Below are 24,335 nucleotides of genomic sequence, written 5' to 3' on the forward strand. Positions count from 1 at the left end.
TAAACCTTGCAAACATGGCGACGCTCCGAAGAGAGTACGGAGATTGGAAATACGACCGTTTTTAACCGAGAAAATAACCTCCTCCTCGCATGCTACAATGTGGTGGGGTTAGCCAGAGCCACCGCACGCACAGCCTTTTAGACGATGTTTGCAGAGGTAAGTTAGCGCCGGCGAAACAGACTCGTGTGTCGTTACAGTAGTTTGTTTTCCAGTGACCGACATGGCTAGTTAGCTTGTAGCATGCTAGCGCCTAAGCGTTAGCCCCCGCAGGTAAACACCACACAGCCTGACAGGGAGAGGACGGCACACAGCCGCTGTGCTTCCAGAAAGGCTGGCAGCTATAAGTGGCACTCAGCCCGGGATTACACAGGTAACGCCGAGTTAATACGATGTGCTTAGGATGCCCGCACTGTCAACACCGTGCAGGAATTAGCTCGACACAGGCAGTGTCGGTAGTATGCGTTTAGATTATGAGTAACGTCCCTCAACAACGAATTTCTACATCACAACAAATACAGGTGAGCAGGGCGTTAGCTGGGGAAGACAGACATATTGTTAAGGGCGAAATAAAGTTGCCTGTTTGGTGGCAGGAAGATTGATTCAACGCACAGTTGCGATCTGCTGCTTATCAAGATGTTTCTCCATGGTTAGCTAACATTTATGTTATGTTAAGCATACTCAACGGTGACAGCTAACTGCCGGGGTTTGTTGTGGCACCTCCGTCTCATTTTACTTTTACTTCAGCGTATATACATGCAAACACAGCTGTCCTATGGGGATGTTTCCAGTGACATTCAGTAGCATGTCAGCCTGACTCTGAATAGCTCCCTTCTCCTGTCAGACACAAACAAATGGGCTAACACAGGCTTGCCTTCAAATATTAATAGGCTGCCTTGAGTCCATTGTTGCTGGTCAGTGGTTATACAGATCACTCCTTAGCTTTGTGGTCACGCACACTGACAGGCCGTTTTGTGGCTGACATGTGATGACATTGTCGTTTTGCCACACTTCACGTGATGCAGTTTCTCAATGCACGCTGGTTAACTGATTTCATATAGACTGTACTGACCGTGGCATCTGCTGATGTGACAAGCAAACAGACTACACCGTCCACCTCACCTGAGTCGCAGGTGACCTTACCCCCTCCTAGGCATCTCTCCAGCAGTTTAAGTACAGGTTTAGCCTCAGTAATGAGGCTTTAGCTGGCACTGCACTCTTCTGTATGTCTGGCTTGGAGTACTGATTTCTGTGTAACGTGCAGTCAGGTGTTAAGCTATAGCTCAGTAGCTATTTGCAAATTGTTGTTCTCTGCTAACCTTTAGTCTCAAGTAAATTTTGGGCTTGTGTTGGAGCATCCTATGATGAGTTTTGGCTTCACACCAGCTTTGTAGTGACATCTATACTGTGGATTTAAGATATAAAGCAAGGTCTACAGATTCACTTGCTATTGTGTCATTATCATCCCAGATCTTGTGTAGGCAGCTGTTGCGTCTGCTAATAAAAAGCCACTGGCTTTTGTCTCACACACTTGTCACTTGTCAAATGCATTTGCATAGTAGGTTGTAATGCTATTGTTGCTCTTGGTTTTTAAAGTTGCAAAGTTGTATCAGACATATATTGCATGTCTGTCTGTCCTGAGAGAGGGATCCCCTCCTCTGTGGCTCTTTCTGAGGTTTCTTCCATCTCTTTTTTTTTTTCCTCTGTTAAAATGTTGTTGTTTTTTCGTAATACGGGAAGTTTCTCCTCATTTGATTCGAGGGTCTAAGGACAGAGGATGTCGTTCACTGTACAGATTGTAAAGCCCGCTGAGGCAATGTGATTGTGATTTTAGGCTATGTAAATAAAATTGATTTGATTTCGATCGGAAGTTGTGTTGCACATTTTATAGTACGATCAAGTTTGTTTGTAGACATTGGCATGGACTCTTTTTTTCTGTCTGAATGAGATAAACGCCTTTTGAGCAAATGGCTCAGTCACCCACATAGATTGATGAAAAGACCTTGGTGCACTGAGTTAGCTTGTTGTAGGGGGATGTGAGTGCATTGTGTCTTCATTTGCAGACACGCAAAGTTATCTCAGTGCTTTTCACCCCTGGCTAAATCTCATTAAGGTGTCTTAATCAAAGCTTGGTGGACATTTAGGCCAGCACGCCCTCACATCAGGCCCGTTTGTCACCTAGTAGACCTCTACCTACTTCCTTCAGTCAATAAAAGTGGCTGCCCTGCCAACAGGCTGACACCTTTCAAGAATTAGATGTAATTAATTGAATCCAGATATATCCACAGTGTGTCTAGGTCATTCTGGGACACAGAATGAAGTTCACATTTCAGGATTGGATTTTGCTTCATCCTACATATCAGCTTTGTCTTTTGACTCTAAAGTTTAAGAGCTACGAAACTAGAAACAAAAACAAATTTAGGGTAACACAGGTGATGCAGACACCTATATTGCAGAGGGTGGGATTCAGTATACCTCCTAGTTGGTTGGGACCTTGGGTGAATAATGTGATACACATACCTGGAGAAGTTTCTCATTGACTGACTGACTTCCCCCTCCTCAGGGTAACATTGGAGTTTGCAGTATCATACTACAGCTCACGGGAGCAGGTCATACCACATTGGAGCTCAACCGTACAGCTAAAGAGTAGATGGATGGTCGCAGACTCTTTTTGTGAGATGTATGTAAGTTATAGGGCCACCACAAAATGTCGTCAGCGTCAGGGTTTCTCCACTCTTTCTTTCATAGAGTTGTTCTGATACTGTTACCAGTATCGGAAATGCCACCGACACTTGCTGAAATGTTGGAATGCGGATCGGCAAGTACATGAGTCTACGCACCAATCTGAAGCAAAGTAAGTTATTCATTAGAAGCAGGACCCTGAGCCACCTGTATGCAACTTAACAGATTTTTTACTGCACAAGCAGCCATTGTGTTTTTTTACTCACTAGTATCTGATTGATACTCTGTATTGGCCACTACACAAAGTTCAGAAATCTGAATCGGTGTCAGATTGTTCTCTGATTATTTTTCATCCATACTACATGTGTTCACATGTACCCATAATCAACACGTCCATGACACAGAAGGTCTTGTACTTCCTTGCATTGCCACATTTCTTTTTAGTTACAGCTCTCCACCTGTGATCAGATCATCCAAAATGCATTCAAGTGCAAAATGTGAGCAGGGCCAAAGATTATAGTCCATTCAAGGTATTGATCATAAACTGTTCTTTCTCTCTCTGTTGTTTAGAGGCTCAATGTAGACACTGTAAATGTACTACTGAGGACATAGTATGTTCGCATACTCTCACACACCCTACTTGTTATTTTTCAAATAAATAAATAAAACAATAGAAGAGCAGTTTACCGAATCATCTCAGGTTATACTTTTACAGATGAGAGGTGCTTTGTTCTTTGTGAGCTTGTTGGCCTGTTGAAAAGTGGAGTCATGCTGGCCTTGTCTGCTCTCCTGCTGTACTCGTTGCTCCTAATGTTAAACTCTGTATCAGTTAATGATAGCAAAAGGCTTGTTTGTAGGGGATTGCCCAGCACAGGTTTTGAATTAGCAAGCGGCTTGTTCGTGTGGGCTGTCGGTGATTCAACCACCTTCAGATGACAGAACAGCTCAGACACGCTGGTGAGATTTCAGCCAGCCTGTGAACAGGACAACATACCAGGGTGAAATTTTGTAGAAACATTTTGATTCAGTTTGTTAGTGTAAGTTGTAAGTTTAACATGTTGATATCAGCTTCCAATTGTAAACAAAAGAGTAGACCTGCCACCGAAAGTGAAACCCAGCTCTGGACCCTCCCATCACTCCTGTTTGATTTGCAAGTATTTTTAAGAAACAGACAACAGTAACTAAATTTAAAGACCCACCCCAGTCAAACATGTGTTTTTCTTCCCTTCTTTTCTGTCTTCTTGTGTTTTCGTCCCTACAGTTGGATGTGTGACCTTTACTGTGCAGAATGATGTATGTCTAGAGTTTGACAGTATAAGGCTGTTTTCACATTAATCTACTGAAAGTGTTCATCTTCTCAGTGCTTATCAAAATCTGATTTTAAGAGGCAGCCTTTCGAGCATCACGAATAGTTTGGAAGTCAATCCTGGTCCAGTCTGGAACTTATAAATGTATGATGTAAAACTTGAAGACCCCGGTGCACATACACTGACAATGGACATTTCAGTGAAGTAGTAGACATCTTATGTCCATTAGGATAACTTTTGAAATGTCAGCTCCTTTATGTATTATTATTATTAAAATATTCATTTTTAATTAGGTAGAGGGAGTTGATGCCTTTTTAAGGATGTTAATGTGGAAATTATACTTTGACGGTGAACAAAAACATATCAGACGCACATTGTTCTAAGCAGACTGTTTGTATATACAGTATGTCTTAATACATATCTGTAGGGGATCTTTAATGATGCTTTTTAAATGATTTGTTAACGTCTCCTTCAAATCCTTTCAGGTCTCATTTTTAAATTTTAATATATGAGACATTTTCTTGTCAGGTGTTGAAATTTACCATCAGTTGCACAGTTTCACTTCTATGCTCTTTTAAATCTTGAGACGTAATCCCGAGGCTAATTCGGTAGCTCTTTCTTCTGTGGTGGTCCTGGTGGATTAGGCCATCCCCATTCACTTTCATTCCCTCTCAGGCATTAATCATGGATCTCCCACAGGGAGCGCTTTAATAGGCTGAGTTAACCTCCCGACCAATGACCACACTGATCAGGGTTTCCATCTTAGCATTGTGGACTTGTGGATGGGTAACAAAAATAGCAATATCCACCCGTGAGCAGTTTTTCTCACACGTGTGAAGTATGTGTGTGTGCACAGATTTGTTTTCCAGTTGCGCCAGGAAATCTGGGAAATTATAATCTCCAAGACACTGATAAGAGGCTGCGTGTGCATGTCTGAATGTGCCTGGAGTCAAGGACGTCCAGCAGCGGAGCGCTGCACAAAACTCTATGTGGCAGTGCTTTAAAACATTTAGATTATGCACAGTTCAAGTTGCGGCTGCTCATTCTAAGTCTGTGTTTCAGAGAGAAAGAAAGAATGGGCTGATGAAAGCAGAGCTAGACATGAATAAATATTATTATTATAGTATTTTAGTGTAGTAAATTAAAGAGAACAGTGAATATTTCTCTACTTAATCCTTGGCCCTTTTCCTGATACAGCTAATCATCTTTATCACAAAGCGTTTTATCACTGGGGATGGGTGATCAGTTGACCTAATCAATTATTTGAACAAAAGAAACAACAACATTTATGTCCGTCTGTATGTGCAAATATCTTGTTTAGAGACTCAAAGTTTGTTTCCACTCCTGTTTCTGTGTGTCTGGGTTGCATAAGGAATCGCCTAGATGTTTAGATGTGTGCGTTCCCGATGGGCCTGGGTGTTAATCACTGGAACAGATGGTTCATGTTAAAACCCTGTGTAAGCTGTAATGACTCAAGAGTGCTGGTTATCATCTGTCCTACAGAGCCAAGCCTCCGCAGCCTCATTACACAGGCCTACACTGATAGCCTTCACATTCACTGCTGCTCAACGGCAGCATTGACGTCAGACCAGACTTATGTTACACATTTGAACTACATTCAAATACTTTCTTAGTGAATGATTGCCTTTAGTTTGATGGACGGTGAACGGACAGTGTGTCTTTGCAGTTGAACATTGACTTCACACCAAGAAAAAGGCAAATGTCAAAATAAGAAACCATTACTTTTCATTAAAACACTGTTTTAGAAAGCTGTTAGTAAACTGCTTTCTTAAAATTAAATTGATACAGAAATTTATTAGAGCTGCAACAATTAGTCAGTAAATGGATTAGTCGATGGAAAGATAACTAAATGCCCAACTATTTAATAATTGTGCCTTTTTTCAAACAAAAATGTCAAACATTTGCTGGTGTCAGCTTCTTAAATGTAAGGATTTGTGGCTTAAATTTATCATTTATGATAGATTGTTGGGGTTGAAGAGTCTTTGGGTTTTGTTTTGTTGACATAAAAAATTAACATGTAAACAATCTGCAGATCAATCAATAATGAAAATAGTTATGGATCCTTCTCCCCTAGGAAGGATGCCAATGAAAGGTTTCAGCTTCAGGCTCAGTTAAAAGATGTAATGATCACACTTTTATGTGTGCGCGCGTGTGTGTAAGGCAGTCACTTGTCACCGTGCCTACCTTTACTACATGGTGGTAGTAAATATGTCAGAGATGACTGAGCCAACTGGAAGCTTCTGAACACTGTAGTAACTTCCTCCTGTGTGATAACTGCGTTGGAGAAAGGTAAACAGAGTAGACGTGTTACTATAGGTCAAGCTGTTCTTCAAGGTTTGCCTGAAAGTCATTGCCTCGAGTTAACTTTCGTCTTGTCAATGGCGACAACATTGTGGCTGATAACAGTGCTATATTTGCCTTGGGAAGTGTCAGAGTTCAGGACAATCAACTCATTTAAGATGGTTAAAGTTTTGACTGCCAGGGAATAAACTGAGCAGCATTCCTTTGTATTTTTACCACTCCCAGCTCAACTGTAACAATAGTTCTCTTCTTTGTCCAGCTTTATTCTCCTCCTAAACCTGCTATTACTGACTCTGTCCCAGCCAGTCATGACTTGAAAAAGAGGGGGTAGTCAAGCCAGTTTGGACACATTCTGCTGTCATGTGCACCCAAGACACTTGTTTATGACAGTTTTTTTGCAATAATCTAATTTCTTGAACATCATGTCTGTATGAATCCTTTTTTCTTAATATGGGTTAAAGATTTAGAGAAACTTGATTAGCAGGATTTTGTTGTTAGACCTGATCTTGGCCATGTAGGATTATACTGTATGGTGTTTTTTTTTTTTACATAGTCGGTCTTTCATTTATCCACAATATTTAATTTTCAGACTGAAGTTCAATCTAATCAGTCTAAATAAGATGCTTTCTATAGTGAGGAAATAAATGTGACCTCCCTTGCCTCAGTCCAGAAGATTCAACGAAAAAGCAAACCTCTGCAACATCTTACAAAACTATAATAATTAATATATGTCAGCCTCCGTTCAATACAATGTAGAGAAGAGAAGCCAGTACCGTCAAGTTACATGTAAATGAGTGTGTAAGAGCTATTGCAGCACATAAGAACATGCTCTATTTCCTCCCCTAACCTGATTTCTCCCACAACCAGGTTTCTAAACGAAGTGACTGTCTGCTGTACGTCACTTATTCCAAGGCGTGCTCAGAGGTGCTATTGTTCTATAAATGTGACGAGTGACAACACATATGTTTTAAACCAGTCCTGCTGTCTTGTCACAGCCTACACTCTCAACAACTTGTTTAGGAGTAGCTTGGTTAGTGAAGTCGGGGTCAGTCAGCACGTCCTCACTGACAGCCGTCGGCATCAGGTTTTAATTTTTCCAGTGTGCTGTGTGATCAGCTGGTGTGCAGCTGGGGTGGTGACTCGAGATGTCACAAGCTGATCTGCAGGATCTGATCTGGAGCCAATCAAGTCATTTTTTAATTGAGTAGTATCAGGTTTATGAAGCCTGATCCGATTGAGATCTTTTGTTCATTGTAACCTGTCATGCTCTGCATTTACCACAGAGCACCATGAACAAAAGTGGCCAGTTTGAATAGAGATATCCACTGACCGAGACTGTCCGTTAGTAAAGCGGGGTGAACAACAACTAGCACTGTCAGGCCATGACAAATGTTGACAGAAATTACAAATGTATGTCTGCATTAAATAGGCCAAGGAAAAGGTATATTTTGTGGATAAATCAGTCTTTTCTTTGTAGTACTTTTATCACAGTGAAGTTCAGTTAATGTTGTATTTTCTTTAGAAATGAAATACTCAGAAATAACGTGATGCACCTTCCTATGCAGATTTTTCGTACATTGAGGATACCTGCAACATGCTGTACCATGTTCGGCCTGCCCAGTGCCATAAGTTGAGCTGGCCCAAGCACTAATCTTTTTGCTGCTGATACTTGTATGTGTGTGTGTGTGTGTGTGTGTGTGTGTGTGTGCGTGTGTGTGTGTGTGAGCAGATACTCAATATTTAATGACACAGATTGGGAGTGGAAACATCATAGTCATGAGACATGCACATGTACCTTGCAGGAGCTCAGCTCTGCTTAATAAGATGTTTAAAAATGATGTTGAACAAAACATGTACCAATTTTAATGAAATCCAATTCCTAATTGTGATAAAGCATTATTAATAAGAAAGGTAATTAAATTAAAAGGCTAAATGGAAGTCGATGTGGATTTGCATGTTGTTAGAGCCACAGGTTGCACTTGGCCTGGTTCTCGAGTTTCTATACTGACCATAATTCTCAACAGTCCTCTGCTTAGTGTTCTTCCCGTGTGTCTTGGTCATTCTGTACATTATACACTGCCTGACCCATGTATGTAACATGGTTGGCAGCCAGTCTAATGTGTGTGAACTATCCGATTGTCCATAGCTGGCCTTGGCAGAGAGAACAATGTCTGAGTGTCCTGAGAACGCTCCGTCTATCCCTATCTGGCTCCATCAGTGGAGCTGCTTATCTAAGGAACTCTCGTATGAATGTAGGGCAGTCGAAGATCATCACTGCTGATCATAGTGATGTCTGTCAGTGACTATCTGATGGTCAGAGTGTGACCTTGTATAAAGTGTGGGAGTGTTTAACCACCTCTGTGTAGATAACTGCACTTTTCACATCCCCTCATTACACTGGATAAATTATAGTAATCTGCTAAGGTTTGCATGGCATGGTCTCAGTCCAGCTTCTACCTGTAATGATAACACGGTTTGTAAATGATCAGGATGATCTGCACAGTGAGGATTCAGGCCCCCATAGTATCATGAATGCCTCTGATACTACCTAAAATGCAGCGAGTACATGAGGCTATGCACAGACAGCATAAAATAAATTAATTTTAAATGTGTTTTTACTTTGGTTCTGACTCTGTCTGTAGTCACAACACGGTGATATCACTGAAATAGCCTATGAACACTGAATAATCTGAATCTGCAAAGTAACTAGTAGTAAAATTATATATAGCATAAACTAGCAGAAATGAAAATACTAAAGTAAAGTACCTCAGAATCATACTTGAGTTAATTGTACTTCATTACATTCCATCCTGGTTATTCTAATTTTAATACAAAGATTTAAATTTTTACTGCAAATACATATCGGGTTCAAATATCGATTATCAGTCAAGAAAATGCATGAGCATTAGGAACAATACACTTGATCTTAACATATTTAATGTGAAACCATCAGCAGTCATGATGGAGGTCACTTCATCACTGTCTGTGAATTGCAGTGGTTGCATCCGTAGCACAGTTAGCATAGCATAGGACTGGATAAAAGCTACTAACGAGAGTAATTTATGTGGAAAATTGGGACACAGAGCTGCTAGCTGGAAACAAGAGCTTGGTTTCCTGCACTGGCAATAACAGGAAAGCCATAGGATGTGACACACACACACTGTGATACTCTCTAACAATGCAACACACCACAGTGTGTGTCTTTATAAGTAATCTCTTCCTGTGCCAACGTCCTCAGTGTATGCTAGTGTTTCTTCTGCTCCATGGATGATTTCATTGTACTCTACAATTGTCTAATCATCTTGAGTGTATCTGAGTGCTGCTGATTTATTGTTATTTTCCTTCACAATGGAGTGAGCACTGAGCAGTCAAGTCAGAATTTATGATGAGTCCTTTAAAGATGAAAGTAGATATATTTGGCGTCTAGTCTTAGTCTGCAATCTGCATATTAAAAGTCATAATCTGTCAGTCATAGAAGATCCAAATGTTCTGATCAGTCAGATGTTAGGGATGCAGTGCTACCTCTGGGCAGCTCTAATGGTCTTCAGACTGGTTAAAGTAAAAGCTGAAATGTATTTAACTTGTTTTTTGTGTGTTTCAGGCCAGTCTGTCCATCTGGGGATGGGGGGGTCTTGGAGTCGTGCTGTTCCTCGTCACCTTTGGACCATTTGCCATATTCTACCTGGCCTTTTATGTCTTCTGCTTCATTGGAGGGTGAGCAGGAAGAGCTTGAAACAATTAATCGTCTCTTTAAATAAGCACGCAGTCTCACAGTAACTGTACAGGAGCCTGACAGATCAGTTTGTAGCTCTTCTCTCATTCTCTCTCTTCTGTGTTCCAGGGGCTTTGCGGTCACTCTGCTCTATGGAAAGATCAACTCAGAGAGACACCTGGAGAAGTGCGAGCACTCTTACTTGCCACCCACACAAATTGGTATACTGAAGGTAAACACACACATTTTGACATTTCCTCCATAAACCCATTAATTAGTTGTTAATCAAGTCCCTTTGCTGATGTAGTACACTTGCCAGCTACTACGCAGATCATTAAAGTTTTCACTGATTTGATTGCTCACATTTCACTACATCTTTCATCTTTCTGTGTTTCTTTTTGTCTCCTTCAGACATTGGATGAGATGAAGCTGGAGATGAAGCCCATAAAGATTGACAGGAGACTGACTGGCTCCAGTTTCATAGATGAACCACTACAACAGGTGTGTCTTGTGTTTTTGTCATGTATATGTGATACAAACTGTGATAAAGCTTCACCATCAGCATGTTCGACTTTTGACTATGAAGCTGGAGAAACAGAGATTTCAATGCTTTATGACGGGATTAAAAAAACATTCTGTCCAAATCTATTTACACTCAGTGGCAACTTGATGCAGCTAATGCAACCTAATGCAACAGTCCAGCAGTGAATCCTTCCTTCATGAAGGTCATAATGTTCAGTTTTTGTTGACATGGGTTTGAGGAGTAGTTGATTACAGCTTGAAATGATCATTCCCACTAATCGTGAATCATTTGGCAGTTGCTGTATCGGTCAAAAAACTCACCATATAAACTATTATTTTTTACCATATTGTTCAGCCCTAATTACAATTACAAGTGCATGTTGTGAACTGTGAAATAAAGTATTTCCTTTGGCTTTGAAGTGCTCACTGTACACGTCGCTCAGCTATGAGGTGGCAAAGCTGAGCAATTGGTCATAAAAAGCGATGGACAGGTGTTAATGTGACAGCAGCACAGGAGAGAACATTACAGGATTGTGACTGGATGACAAATGGTAACACTCCACATTTTTTGGACACCGGCCGACTTAAGTCACTGTCTGGTGCAGGTCAGCAACTGATTGGCCTCAAGCCATAAAGTAATCATCTCTGTCAAACACTGCATAACCCCCCAATGCCTAAAGTGTCTCAAGTTCACAGGAAGTTGATTCTTTGTATTAAGTGTCATTGGAGTTGTTCCTGAGCAGAATGTCTGTCAGCTGATAGATGCTTGATTTTGTCTTTTGTAAAAAATATATAATCAACCAAAAGCTTTAGGAAAAATATGATAAATAATTAGATGAAGTTGAAGCTTAATTGAATAATAATTTGTGCAAACAAGAAATGTTGCTGACAGGATAATTCTCCATCTTGACTTGATTGTTTTATGTTGGTTAATTTCTTATTTTTGTCTTCATCCTGGTGCAAGGACCACTACTTTCTTGTTTTCTTCTCTTTGTCTTTATAACAACCATCAGGCCTGAAATTGGGGTTTCCTTTGTATAAATAGTTAATAAACTGCTTTATGTGGGATTTTTCTACTGTATTGTAGTAAAATACAATGTATACAAATCAATATTTAAATGAACTCTAGATTGCAGTAGTTAAGTCATGTAAGCAGATTATGTGCTCATGTGGCTTTCTAAAATCTTATCAGACATACTTTCCAAAAGAAAACTTGTCTGTCTTTTCCGTCCTGACAGAAAGTGGAACTGAAAGTTTCCGTACTGTTGAGCTGTCAGTGTTGTCATCATGAGGCTTAAGCAAAAGGAAAAGACTGTTGCAGTGCTGTCATGTAGTATTTCCACTCTCTGGCTGTGAATCTGCTGGTAATTGACTCAGAATATTTTTCAGCTTAACACATTCATATGTACATCCTCTAAATGATGCTCCAGCTGTCAGTCAGCATTGCACACAGGGAAGATTAGCTGGTCACACTTTATTCTCTCCTCCCCGCCCTGTGGTTACAACACATACATACTTTTAGCATGTTCACCTCACTAAAGCAGTGTGGCCAGCAGAGTTAAGTGCAGACACAGCAGTTTGTGATGGTCAGGTGACACTGACTGCTCTACTGTGGTGCTTCTGTTCACCCTTCCTGCCCGTGAAATGCACACTAATCATTTCAGCAACATGTGAACCCTGAGATCTCGCACAGCTAAATGTGACATCATGTGAACCTGCGTCATCGGTAGTCGTCATTTTCTGGCACATTCTCTTTGTCCTTTTTAATAGCAAGTTTATTTCTATGGCACATTTTGCACACAGGGCCAATTTGTCTTCTTAACATTACAGAATGAAAAAGAAACATCCACAATATAATTAAAAGAAAGTACAAATAATGTAGAATACTTACTATAAAAAGAAAATACAAAGCACAGAGAATAAAATAAAAACATACAGCCCTGACTGCATGCTTTTGGATATAAACAGAGTTTCTAATAAGCACTCACATAAAAACAAACTCTTATGATGAAATCCTCTTTCCCTGTGCAGCTCATACCAGTAGCAGCATATACTGACAGTTACACTGATTCATGTATTGGCCTGATTTACGTACTACTACTCAGCTGTATGCACCATAGCACAACTTAATGAGTAGGTTACTCAGGTTTCCTCAGACCTAATAGCCCAGTAATCTCTTCTCTGGATGTTTTTAATGGACACTGACAATCAACAGACTTTGATTGATTTATTTACCCAACTCACACTCAAACGTGGTGCAGCATTTAATTAGCTCGCTCCTCAAAAGCCGTATTTACTCTCAGCTCTGCTCAGACCATCTCATCTTGACTGAATTTCTTTTTTTTCCACCTCCTCCTCCTCCATGTTGCTTTGTCTCTGTAGGTGATCCAGTTTGCTCTGAGAGACTACATCCAGTACTGGTACTACACTCTGAGCGAGGATGAGTCCTTCTTGTTGGAGATCAGGCAGACGCTGCAGAATGCCCTCGTCCAATTCTCTACAAGGTACAAGACACATAGCCGTGCATGCAATTTCTGTCTCGATATTGTTTTGTTTTTTAAGTAATCCTCATTATTTGTGTGCGTGTGTTTATGTATCAAGGTCCAAAGAGGTGGACTGGCAGCCTTACTTCACCACTCGCCTGGTGGACGACTTTGCCACCCATTTACGTGTCTTTAGAAAAGCCCAGGACCGCCTCGCCGACAGAGAGGACAAGCAAAGTAAGCAGACACACTCATACACACTTGCATTTTCACTCACAGTAGTCGTTAGTATATTTTGCATTTAGCTTGTCTTTAGCAATGATTGTAATAATTTTGTTCTGAGTTTAATCCAAGCTTCTTGACTTGATTAAAATCGTGGTGCAGAAAAATTCTTCTTCTAATTCGTCTCATCCGGATGATGAGGTTTTTTACATTGTGGTGTCTTAACAGGAGACATAACAGAGGAGCTGGTGGACTCCTTCTTTGAGGCCGAGGTGGAGATGGAGAGGAAGATTTGTCGAGACGTGGTGTGCACTTCAAACAAAGATGAAGAAGGTAAACGCACTTGTGCAGTGTGACGAGCCTTATAGTTCACACTATAATGAGGAACTGTTGCCACAAATGTGTTGCCGTTTGACGCTTCAGCTTGCAAAAACTAAACACATGGTGTGTGTGCGTGTGTGTGTGTCAGGTTTTCTTCGAGACTTGTGCGAGCTGCTTCTGTATCTGTTACTACCTCCTGGAGATTTCCACAACAAGAACATGAGATACTTTCTAAGGGTGAGTGCACGTAGGATAAACAAACACTCTCACTTACACGCCGTGTCAGACGATCACAGCTTCATCAATCTGAGATGTGAATATGAGGCGCAGAATCACATATTCAGTCACACAATATGTCAAACAACCTGTGTTGTTGATTTATCATAGTTGAGCCACATGCTGCCACTTTGGCTGCCAGCCAGCTATGAGTATTACTTCCAACAACAAAATGCTCCTGAATAGACTACCATGACACCATGCTTGTAGTGTAAATTGTTACAAGCGTACTGAAGATGCACTGTGATGTTTTCTTTCAGGAGGTGCTGGCACGTGGTGTGCTACTTCCTCTGATCAACCAGCTTAGCGACCCAGACTACATCAACCAGTTTGTCATCTGGATGGTGAGTCACTTACACTTGCACATACCTTTCACCTATCTTTAATTACAGCAAAGATTACAGTTAATTGTCATGTTTCATCTTTATTGAAGTAAATGAATCAGAACAAAGACAGTTTGTCATAGATGCAAAGCAAGTTGCGTTGCTATATTTACTATTCTGCATTTCACTTCCCTCGGGCAATCCTTATTGTTTTTCTCCTTTTCTGTGAAGCACTTTGTAATCTTGTTAAGAATAGTGCAATATGAGTAAAGTTTATTATTTTCATTAAAAATAATTTAAAATTATCAAGAGTGCAAATGAAATGGGAGCAGAAACGTTGCAGATGTGTAAATGTATGTGGTTTTGTACAGATCCGGGACTCCAGCTGCAACTACGAAGCCTTCATGAACATCCTGAAGCTGACGGACAAGCCTGCTGAGCTGGAGGCCGTCAAAGACAAGGTGCTGGAGGAGCTGCAGTACCTCCGCTCCCTGGACACTGCCGGAGATGGTGGGCCTTTTTTTCATATTGAAATACAAATGCAGATACACTTGAAACTTATTTGTCGTGTTTGTAGGGATGCATGAAGCACATACATTAAGTTTTGCTTTCCTTTCCTCCTTTGATGTCTTTGTGTCTCTGTCCTCTAGACATCAATGTGATCAAGAACCAGATTAACAGTCTTCTGTTTGTGAAGAAGGTGTGTGAGACCAGGATCCAGAGACTACAGTCCGGCAAGGTGAGAAACTGCAGCGTGACCTGTTGGTGCTTACACTAGAGGATCCAGTAAAAACATACATTAGTATTTGTTTGCATGATGGTAAAGTACTGGAACTGTTCAGAGCCCGTTTGTTAGTTAAGTTTTATAGTTTGGAGTCTGCTAGTTCAAGACTCCAGTTTTATCTGTGAACCAGACTCTGTTCATCCTCTTCCTGTGTTGTGTAGGAGGTGGATGCCCTGAAGCTGGCAGCCAACTTTGGCAAGCTGTGTGTTATCCCACTGGATCACATCCTCATCCACAACATAGCCCTGCAGTTCTTCATGGGTAATTCTGGAAATGCATCATCACATACATCACGGATGCCAGACGTCACTGTAGTCATGCCGAGGCCTTAATCCTGAACATTTCTGTTAATCTTCTTTATAATCCATAACTTATTCCATTTCTCTAGAATTTATAACCCCAACCTGTCTCGTTAGGCACACTTCTCGTCAGAGTTTTTAAAAGGTCACTCCATGCTACAGATCAGATTACATAGTGTGTGTGTGTGTGTGTGTGTGTGTGTGTGTGTGTGTGTGTGTGTGTGTGTGTGTGTGTGTGTGTGTGTGTGTGTGTGTGTGTGTGTGTGTGTGTGTGTGTGTGTGTGTGTGTGTGTGTATGAAGGTATATCAATGTCAAAACAACCAGAGAGATGCGCAGCAACGGGTGTGTGCACGCATGAGAATTTTGTTGTGCGTGCGTGCGTGCGTTGTTACGTGCAGACTGTATTTCACGCGTAACAAGAAGCTGCGTGCGTACGAAGCAGCGTGCGCACGTCTGTCTGTCACTGTTTGACAAATGTTGTCACGCGTTCACACACGCGTGCGGTCGCAGTTTCTGATGTGCGACCGGAAGTTGATCTGCACCGTGCGCAACACAACGCGTACTTGGACGCCTCGCGTAGTTGTTCTGTGTTCCATGTTCATCCAGTAGATGGAGCCATCGATCCAATACGAGATACAGACATACAGACTTTTACATGACATGATTCATTTGTTCCATGAAGACAGAGAAAGAGTTCTGTTGCTGTTTCTTTTACTTTGTTTCTCACATAAGACACAAAATCAATGACAAACATTTGTAAGTTAACCACGCCCCCCGCAGGTGATCAGTTCATTGAGAACTGCTGGGACCGCTGGAGAGGTGCGTTAGGTTTGTGCACCTGAACAGCTGCAACACACTCCCAGGACTTTTGTTGGGAGGGGCGGGGGAAGCACGCACTTTTATCAATGATCCACCGTCCTGGTCCCACTGAGGACTCGAGCAGCAGCGTTTTTTATACATACATATATATATAACAAAAAAAACACTTCTCCTCCTTCTCATTCTTCTTTTGAGATGCTGGCAGCAGTGTCTGGCTCACTGCTGCCTCCCCTGGTTGACGACACTTCAATAAAATGAAAAGGCCAACTACGCGAGGCGTTCACGTACGCGGTGTGTTGCGCACGGTGCAGATCAACTTCCGGTCGCACATCAGAAACTGCGACCGCACGCGTGTGTGAACGCGTGACAACATTTGTCAAACAGTGACAGACAGACGTGCGCACGCTGCTTCATACGCACGCAGCATCTTGTTACGCGTGACATAGTTTGCGCACGTCATTTCCGCCTACATGTGAGCGTGTGACAAAAATGTTCAATTATCTTCATGCGTGCGTGCGTGCGTGCGTGCGTGCGTTCGCATAAAAACGCATGAATGTTACGCGTAGTCACTACGCGTAGTGTGATTACCGGCGTGCAGCAGTCATACGCGTGAACGTGCGTGTGAACGGGGGACCATTATAAGTCAATGAGGAAACTACATTACACGTCAGCCGCTGCTTGCTGCGCAGGCGTCAAAGCACGCGCGTGTGACACGTTCAGTTGATAGGTGCGCACGCATTATGACACGATTCTACCGCCATAGTGTGTGTGTGTGTGTGTGTGTGTGTGTGTGTGTGTGTGTGTGTGTGTGTGTGTGTGCGCGCGCATGTGCATGTATGCGCAAACTTGGAGTGAAACCAAGTTGTGTCAGCTCTGGTGTGGAAAATCAGCAGGAGCCAAGGGCCTAAACATTATGGCTGCTTTCGTCATTGTAGCATTTAAGCTGCTTAAAATGTTTAAAAAATGGTTGGGTCAAGGTAACCCCAAAATCGAAACCAACCAAATTTTAAAAACGATGTAGAGTGTAACAGAAGTGCCATACTAGACAAAACACCATTTGGACCAACTCTTGTGTTGTCTGATCCAGACTTCATGCAGGCAGCAGGGGCCCAGGCTGAGCTGTTCTTCTGGCTCACTGTGGAGGGCTACAGGGTGACAGCTCAGCAGCAGCTGGAGGCCATGCAGGGCTGGCAGAAAGATGGCAAGAAGCAGCCCAGCGCCACCAAGGGGCTGCTGAAGGCCGCTGCACTGGGTGTCTTCGAACAATACCTCTCTGACAAGGTAGGAGGCGTGTTAAGATCGCAAGCAGAAGTCATTTCAGCCGTGAGGCAGATTAACACTAATCAGAAGTTCAGTAGTTATTTCCTTTAATTTTTGGGTAAATTAAACACTGCATTCTTTAGCCTGTGCAATATTTAATTAACAATATTACAATATTTACTAAAAGGTTTTTCACTCTATCTTCTTCTCCAATAGGCATCTCCCAGAGTGCAGGTGGATGAGGCATCCGTAACAACACTAGGGGAGAAGCTACAGAAAGACGACCCCACGCCAGAGATATTTGATGAAATCCAGAGAAATGTACGGAAATCTTTTCTACAGTTTTATCTGTATATGAGGGAATTTTTCAATGTGCAGCCTCTGTTTTCCGCCTGTTAAACAAATTCTTTCACACGCTTTTGACCCCCAGGTATATGACATGATGCTACGTGATGAGCGTTACTACCCCTCCTTCAAGCAGAGCCCTCTCTACGTCCGCATGCTGGCGGAGTTGGACATGTTGAAAGAGCCGAGCTACCGGGGATCTGACGACGGCGACGGAGAATCCTTCAACGGCTCTCCCACAGGAAGCATTAACCTAGTCAGTCTTCTTCACGTTGTGTTGCAGGACTTAGAATATACATTTGCATATACTGTATTAGTGTTTGCAAATTGTGTCTTAAAATGGCGACTTGTTTCCTGTGATTTCAGTCTTTGGACGACTTGTCCAACTCCTGCCATGATGAATCTATGCACCTACATGCCTTCATCTCCGACACAGGTACACAGATACACTCACACAGTCTAATATACACTCCTGTTGTGTGTTTTCTTTAAGTCAGTGTTGAAGGGTTATTAATAAAACTTAAATGAGTTATGCTTGACACTGACAACTAAATAACACGTACTTGACTCTCACTCAGTGTGGGATTTGAGTGTTTTAACTGCTCATGATGAGTGTATGGATTCCTTGGGTATATTGGGTATCTGTTAGCCCCCATTCGTCCCTCCCTGCATGTTTTCTCTGCTCAATATTTCACCTCCTCCATTCATTATGTCTGCTGTCACTTCGCACTGTTCCTGTATTCTTTATTTCTTTCATTCCATCACCTTTACTATTTTTTATGTTTTTCCTTTTTCCTTCCTCCTCCCTCCCGCTCCTTTCCTGTCATTCTGTCTCCCTTTTATCACGCTGCACACCCTCTGCACTGCATTCTTTCTTTTGCCTGCTCTTCCTCCTCCTCTCACTTTGAACCTGCACATGCTTTTCTTTCTTTTCCCTTCTTTCTTTTCTACTTTCACCCACCCCCTCATCCTCCATTCCCATTTTGGATGTAATGCCGGGGCGGGGTAGCTGACGCTTGTCTCCCCGGATTGTGGGGTGCTGCAGGGGTTTGCAACGACCACGGCAAAACCTACGCGCTGTACGCCATCACTGTGTTCAGACGCAACCATGACGGCAGCGAGGACTGCTGGAAGACCTACCGTCGCTACTCGGACTTCCACGACTTCCATATGAGGATCACTGAAACGGTGTGTTCAGAAGTCAGCAACATTTCTATCTCAGATGAAAGTTAACATTATGGAGCGAATACTCGTGAATTTCTCCTTCTGAGTGTTGTGTATTTATTCTGTTTTAGTTTGAGAACCTGGCGTCGATCCTCAAGCTGCCAGGGAAAAAGACCTTCAACAACATGGACAGAGACTTCTTGGAGAAGAGGAAAAAAGACCTCAATGCTTACCTACAGGTAATGGTTTTACCTCTTATTATTGACTGGTCAATTTCTGAATGGCTTTTGTGCCTTGCATCATTTTGTGGAATGTATATGAGCAACTTTTGAAAATGTGTTGCAGTTGCTGCTGAACCCAGAGATGGTGAAGGCCTGTCCAACCCTGATTCCTTACGTCTACGACTTCCTAGAGAACAAGGCCTACAGCAAGGGCAAGGGAGAGTTTGCACGCAAGGTACTAGATCTTTTCAAGGGTTTAGTGTCATTAATTCACTACCAAATAAATGAAAATATGTGATGTTTAGTTCCGATTTTAGTATGTAGCACATAAGAATGCATATTCTTAAAGGATAAGTACCGTTTTTTACAACCTGGACCTTTTTTCTAGCAAAAGATATGGTCATTTACTCACCCAGATAACTTTGGTGTCATTCGGCGTCGTTCGGACGAAATTAGATCCAGTCTAGCGGCGATATATCCATATAATGGGAGAGACGGGGCAGCGACACACAGCCTCTATATAACGCATTATCTGCCACGAAACTAGTTCATTTCACTAATATGTTGTTATGATATGCTAGCGCTATTAGCCTCTGAGTCCGGGCTCGTCCGTTATCAACATCCGGGGTCAAACTAGCAGTAGCAGCTACAGGTAAACAAGGCGCGCTGTCGCGGGTGCGCGCGCAGCTCAGAGACGACATCTTCCAGGTCAGAGGTAGTAGATCAGCCTACAGACCCCGGATGTTGACAATAGACGAGCCCGGACTCAGAGGCTAATAGCGCTAGCATTTCATAACAAAATATTGATGAAATAAACTAGTTTCGTGGCAGATAATGTGTTATATAGAGGCTGTGTGTCGATGCCCCGTTACTCCCATTATATGGATATATCGCCGCTACACTGGATCTAATTTCGTCCGAACGACGCCGAATGACACCAAAGTTATCTGGGTGAGTAAATGACCACATGTTTTGCCAGAAATAAGGTCCAGGTTGTAAAAAACGGTACTTATCCTTTAATGACAGAGATATGCTGTAATTTACAGACGACTAATTAATGACCGGTTTCATAAAATACAATCCCTCTTTTTATTTTATCGACCCATCAGATAGACACATTTGTAAATCCTCTGAGGAGCTCCATGAGGAACGTGTCCAACGCTGTGAAGGCCCTGCCAGACAGTCTGGCTGAGGGTATGACCAAGGTGTCTGACAACATGGGCCGCATGTCAGAGAGACTGGGCCAGGACATTAAACAGTCCATACTCAAGGTAACATCACATAGAGCAAGTGCATAGTATCCAAACAAAGAGAATCTATTTTTATTTTTTATCAGTATAAAAGTCCCTCTTTCAGTTTGCTCGTGTCATGGTCTGTTAGCTTTGAAATTACTAACTGGGCTGTGGTTATCATAATCAGATTTATTTTTTATTTTTATTGGCCAAGTACAGACCCTTTCCAAAAAATTAGAATATCATGGATCATCTGTCCTCATATATCTATATCCTGGCCTTGTAGCCTCTACACAGCTCTAAATAACACATAATCCTCCTCTTTTCCTTATTGTTCTGACTGGTTTGTTCATCCAGCCGTTGACTGTCCAGTGTTCTCGTTTTTGCCCAGGTGCCTCCACTCCTCCCCAAGACCGACATCGACCCTGAACACTGTCGAGTCTCCGCTCAGCTTGATGACAACGTGAGTCAGCGGGCATTTTGGGTACTGGTTGTTGGTTTTAATTTCCTTGTGATTTTATTTATTGAGCTTTTATTTATTCGTGCATCCAGGTGGATGATAACATTCCGCTGAGGGTAATGCTGCTGCTGATGGATGAAGTGTTTGACCTGAAGGAGAAAAATCAGTGGCTGCGCAGGAACATCAAGAACCTGCTGCAGCAGCTCATCAGGGCCACATATGGAGACACCATCAACAGGTGAGAGAGCTGACTGAATACATAAAGTATAGGCAGACACACAGCAGACTAGTGAGAAACATCTAGTTATAAATCACTTAATGGGTTTTAAAATTATCCAAAATTCAACCAAACCTCTTAACAATCTCTTAGAAGTTCATTTGGATTATGAAGAATTTTCATCTGGAGGACTTTTGATACTTAGCAAACACACAGAGCACAATCTGAATCATCTTTCTTTTGTCTCTGAAGGAAAATTGTGGATCATGTGGACTACATGACCTCACCAGAACAGGTTGCAGATTACGTCAAAAAGTTCAGGTAACCCCTCCCCTTTTTTTTCAGATAACTCTGATTGGTCAGAAGAATAATGACTAACCCTCAGTGGCTCTGTCTCTGTATAGGGATTCCTACTGGCCCAACGGTATTCTGGCCGAGACGCCGCCCCGCCGGGACAAGAGCATTCGCATGAGGACACGAATAGCTGCCAAGACCAGCTTGCTGGGAATCATGCCAGGTGAAAACACGCACACACACGCACTCAATCTAGGTATCACCCTGCACCATATGGGACTGTCCCCTCTGCCTCCCTGAGATTTTCTGCACTCTCCTGACTTCTCCACTATCTTCCTCAGATGAGCTGAAGCACATCATTGGGGCAGACACCACGAGAAAGGGCATCCTCCGCGTCTTCGACATGTTCCAGTACCAACCCATGAACCGTCGGCTAGTCTACGTTTTCCTGGAGGGCTTCTTGGAAACGATGTTCCCGCAGTACAAATTCCCCGAGCTCTTCGTCAAGCTGCACTCCCGCTCGCCGCGCATCCACAGATACAGCCAGAAACTCAAATCGTCCTCCCTCAAGAGGTGACAGGAGAGGACGGAGGCAGCGGGACATGAGCCGACTAGACACACATAGACTTGAGAGTGAGAGTGGGGGGGCTTGATGTGAATGTTGAGGTGTGTGTGTGTGTGTGTGTCTGTGTTTGTCTGTGTGTGTTTGTGTGTGTGTATGTGTGATATCTGCCCTTCCACTCCCCTTACACACTCTTTTCAGTGAAAACACTCCCAATTATCCAGCTGATTATTTCTGTCGAGACAGAACCGAAGGATGAACACACACTCTGCCCTCCTCTCACTCTGTGACACACACTCACATGCGCAAACACAAATCCTGTAATTTGCACCAAGACTGAACATGGCAGTCTTTTTCTTTTAGTTTTGAATATTTTCCTCCTCCTTTTTTGGACTTTTTAGTTGTGTTTAGCTTTATCCTGGGCCAGTCAATGCTGCTTTCTCGTGGTCCGGAGAGCAGACCACAAATACTGTTTTGTTTTTAAACTGCAGGAGTAGATAGCATAGACCCACACCTTGCCTTACCTTCCCGCTTCTGTCTTCTGGCCGGCACAGTTCTACCATCTGAGTGACCCGGCCTCCTCCGCTGTAGTCAAACTTACCCTCATGCTGTAGACATTTTATCTGCAAAAGCTGCACACTTGCTAACATGCAAATGATGTTTTGTTTTCATAGCAACCAAATATGTCAATCGCACTGGGTTCAAAAGGCGCTGTTTTAAAAAAATGTGACTGAACAAACGTGGGTCGAAAGGATGATTTAGATTTTTATCGTCTTCTCGTGAGAAATGATGAGAATTATTTTTCTTTCCCAAAGTGTTTCATCATCTGTACCACCCGTGATCCTCGAAGAATAGGCCACATCCCCCTTTAACGCTACTGTCATGAACTGTGACAACCAAAGCTCATGCTGTTCCATACGTGTGCGCGCACTGGTTCGATGTCGGGATACTCTGAACATAACTGTGCTTCATATCGTTAATCGTGTGAGGAAAGAGAACTCGGAGATGGAGATCTTGTCATTACCTAAAAGGTGAGGCTGTGAGGACACATGGGCTGTCCAAGCGCACCGTCAAAGAATGTACTCTATGGTCTAGTCTGTATTTGGCTCGTGTAGAATTGTGTGTGAATGTGTGTGTGTGTTTAGCACGAAGTTGCAACCCTCTTCAGTCAGAAACTGTGCCAGTGTGAGCTAGTGAACCAGCCTTAAAACTACATACAGTATATACTGACCAAGAGACGCACGCCAGAGGTAGCGCTCCTCCACGCGACTGAACGTTACAAGGAAATAAAGATAGAGATATGGAGATATATCCCTAATCACTTTAATTCAGAGAAAATGTCTTTAATTTTGTGCAATATTTTTTTTTTTCTTTTAATGCATGTGCATTTTGAATCATCGTATACTGAGAAAAGTAATTCATATTGTTTTAACAGTAGAAAAAATGAAAGAAGTTTCCCCTCAAATGTCTTCTTATCCCAACAACTTAACATTCCGTTGTTGTAAAAGTACAATGTTTATTTTACAGACTTGTTTTATAAGTCTGAGTTTTTTTCTTTTGTTTTTGGTGTGCGGGGGATATTTTCCACGTATCCCTCGCCCACCCGTACAGAATCCGTGTTTTGGGTATGGACTGGGCAGTGGCAGGGGGTCTTCTGCGTCGCGGCCTGATGATTAGCTCATTGGGCTAAAGCTAGTTGAAAGGCGGTCTCAGACAACAGCTTCTTTTTAACTCATAAGTGGCGTTTTATGCATTCAAGCCTGTTCTGTTGAGTGTGAACAGATCTTTGTCGGTATGAACTGACTGCTGGAGGGACCACCCCTCGCCCCTTCTCCTCCTGTCCCATAGACTCACAGGAGAGCCATGTCCTGTGACCAATGGAATCACTGCTAATGAGCACTTAACGTAGCAACTGTGGGAAAGCCTCTCCCATTGGCTGGAAGGAGCCCCATTCTGCTGCAGCCATTGGATGGAAACTCCCTTGTCTGCTTTGATTTGCTTGCACTGAGCAGCCCTGGTGGACTCTGATTGGCTGAGCAGGAGGACATGAACTTGGGCCACTCTTACTGGGAGGTGAATAGTTTGTCCCCATGGTGGAGGAGGCGGTGTCACCTTTAACTATCTGCACACCTCTCCATACAGGAAGGCTTGTCTTTTTTTTAACCCCAGTATTTATGATAATCTATGATAATGAAAATTGTGCATATCTGTGTACAGTATGTGTTAATAGTGTGCCTAAATGTACTGTCAACTCTATTTTCATATTTTTCTTTAACCTAAAAAAAAAAAAACAATCAGAATGTCATGATCATTTTACGCGACTGAAAATGACTTTAGGGTGTTTTTTTGCATCATGCTTATCAAACTCTTCCTTGTGAGCAAACTATGCTCAGATCAGTATAACACTAATAAAAGGTAACTCAGACTAACTGACCCCCAGTGTGTCTGCTGTCTTAAGTGTTTCAACTTTCCTTATGTAGCTGCAGATTCCCTAGCAGGTAAAACACAGA

General features: G+C 42.4%; 1 protein-coding gene across 1 annotated transcript; it reads left to right on the plus strand.

The window, feature by feature from the left end:
• On the plus strand, nucleotides 1-24,258 carry snx13 (sorting nexin 13). The gene is made up of 25 exons (XM_084379486.1): nucleotides 1-156; nucleotides 9,910-10,022; nucleotides 10,150-10,252; nucleotides 10,432-10,521; nucleotides 12,925-13,046; nucleotides 13,144-13,262; nucleotides 13,476-13,580; nucleotides 13,717-13,805; nucleotides 14,105-14,188; nucleotides 14,539-14,677; nucleotides 14,818-14,906; nucleotides 15,113-15,212; nucleotides 17,158-17,351; nucleotides 17,547-17,651; nucleotides 17,761-17,931; nucleotides 18,042-18,111; nucleotides 18,721-18,863; nucleotides 18,971-19,078; nucleotides 19,185-19,295; nucleotides 20,170-20,331; nucleotides 20,684-20,755; nucleotides 20,845-20,990; nucleotides 21,222-21,290; nucleotides 21,374-21,486; nucleotides 21,605-24,258. Exons 1-25 carry the CDS (start codon nucleotides 145-147, stop codon nucleotides 21,838-21,840), a joined length of 2,865 nt encoding a protein of 954 aa, XP_084235612.1. The 5' UTR covers nucleotides 1-144; the 3' UTR covers nucleotides 21,841-24,258.
• Nucleotides 24,259-24,335: the final 77 nt, after the last annotated feature.

The sequence above is a fragment of the Pagrus pagrus genome, assembly GCF_965226575.1.
Source record: "Pagrus pagrus genome assembly, chromosome: 17".
NCBI classification, from domain to species: Eukaryota; Metazoa; Chordata; class Actinopteri; order Spariformes; family Sparidae; genus Pagrus; species Pagrus pagrus.

Excerpts from the sequence above, each read along its gene's own strand:
- snx13 (XM_084379486.1), top strand. Across the intron at positions 17,652-17,760 it reads TTGATGAAATCCAGAGAAAT|GTATATGACATGATGCTACG; the intron begins GTACGGAAATCT and ends TTTGACCCCCAG. Across the intron at positions 18,864-18,970 it reads ATATGAGGATCACTGAAACG|TTTGAGAACCTGGCGTCGAT; the intron begins GTGTGTTCAGAA and ends ATTCTGTTTTAG.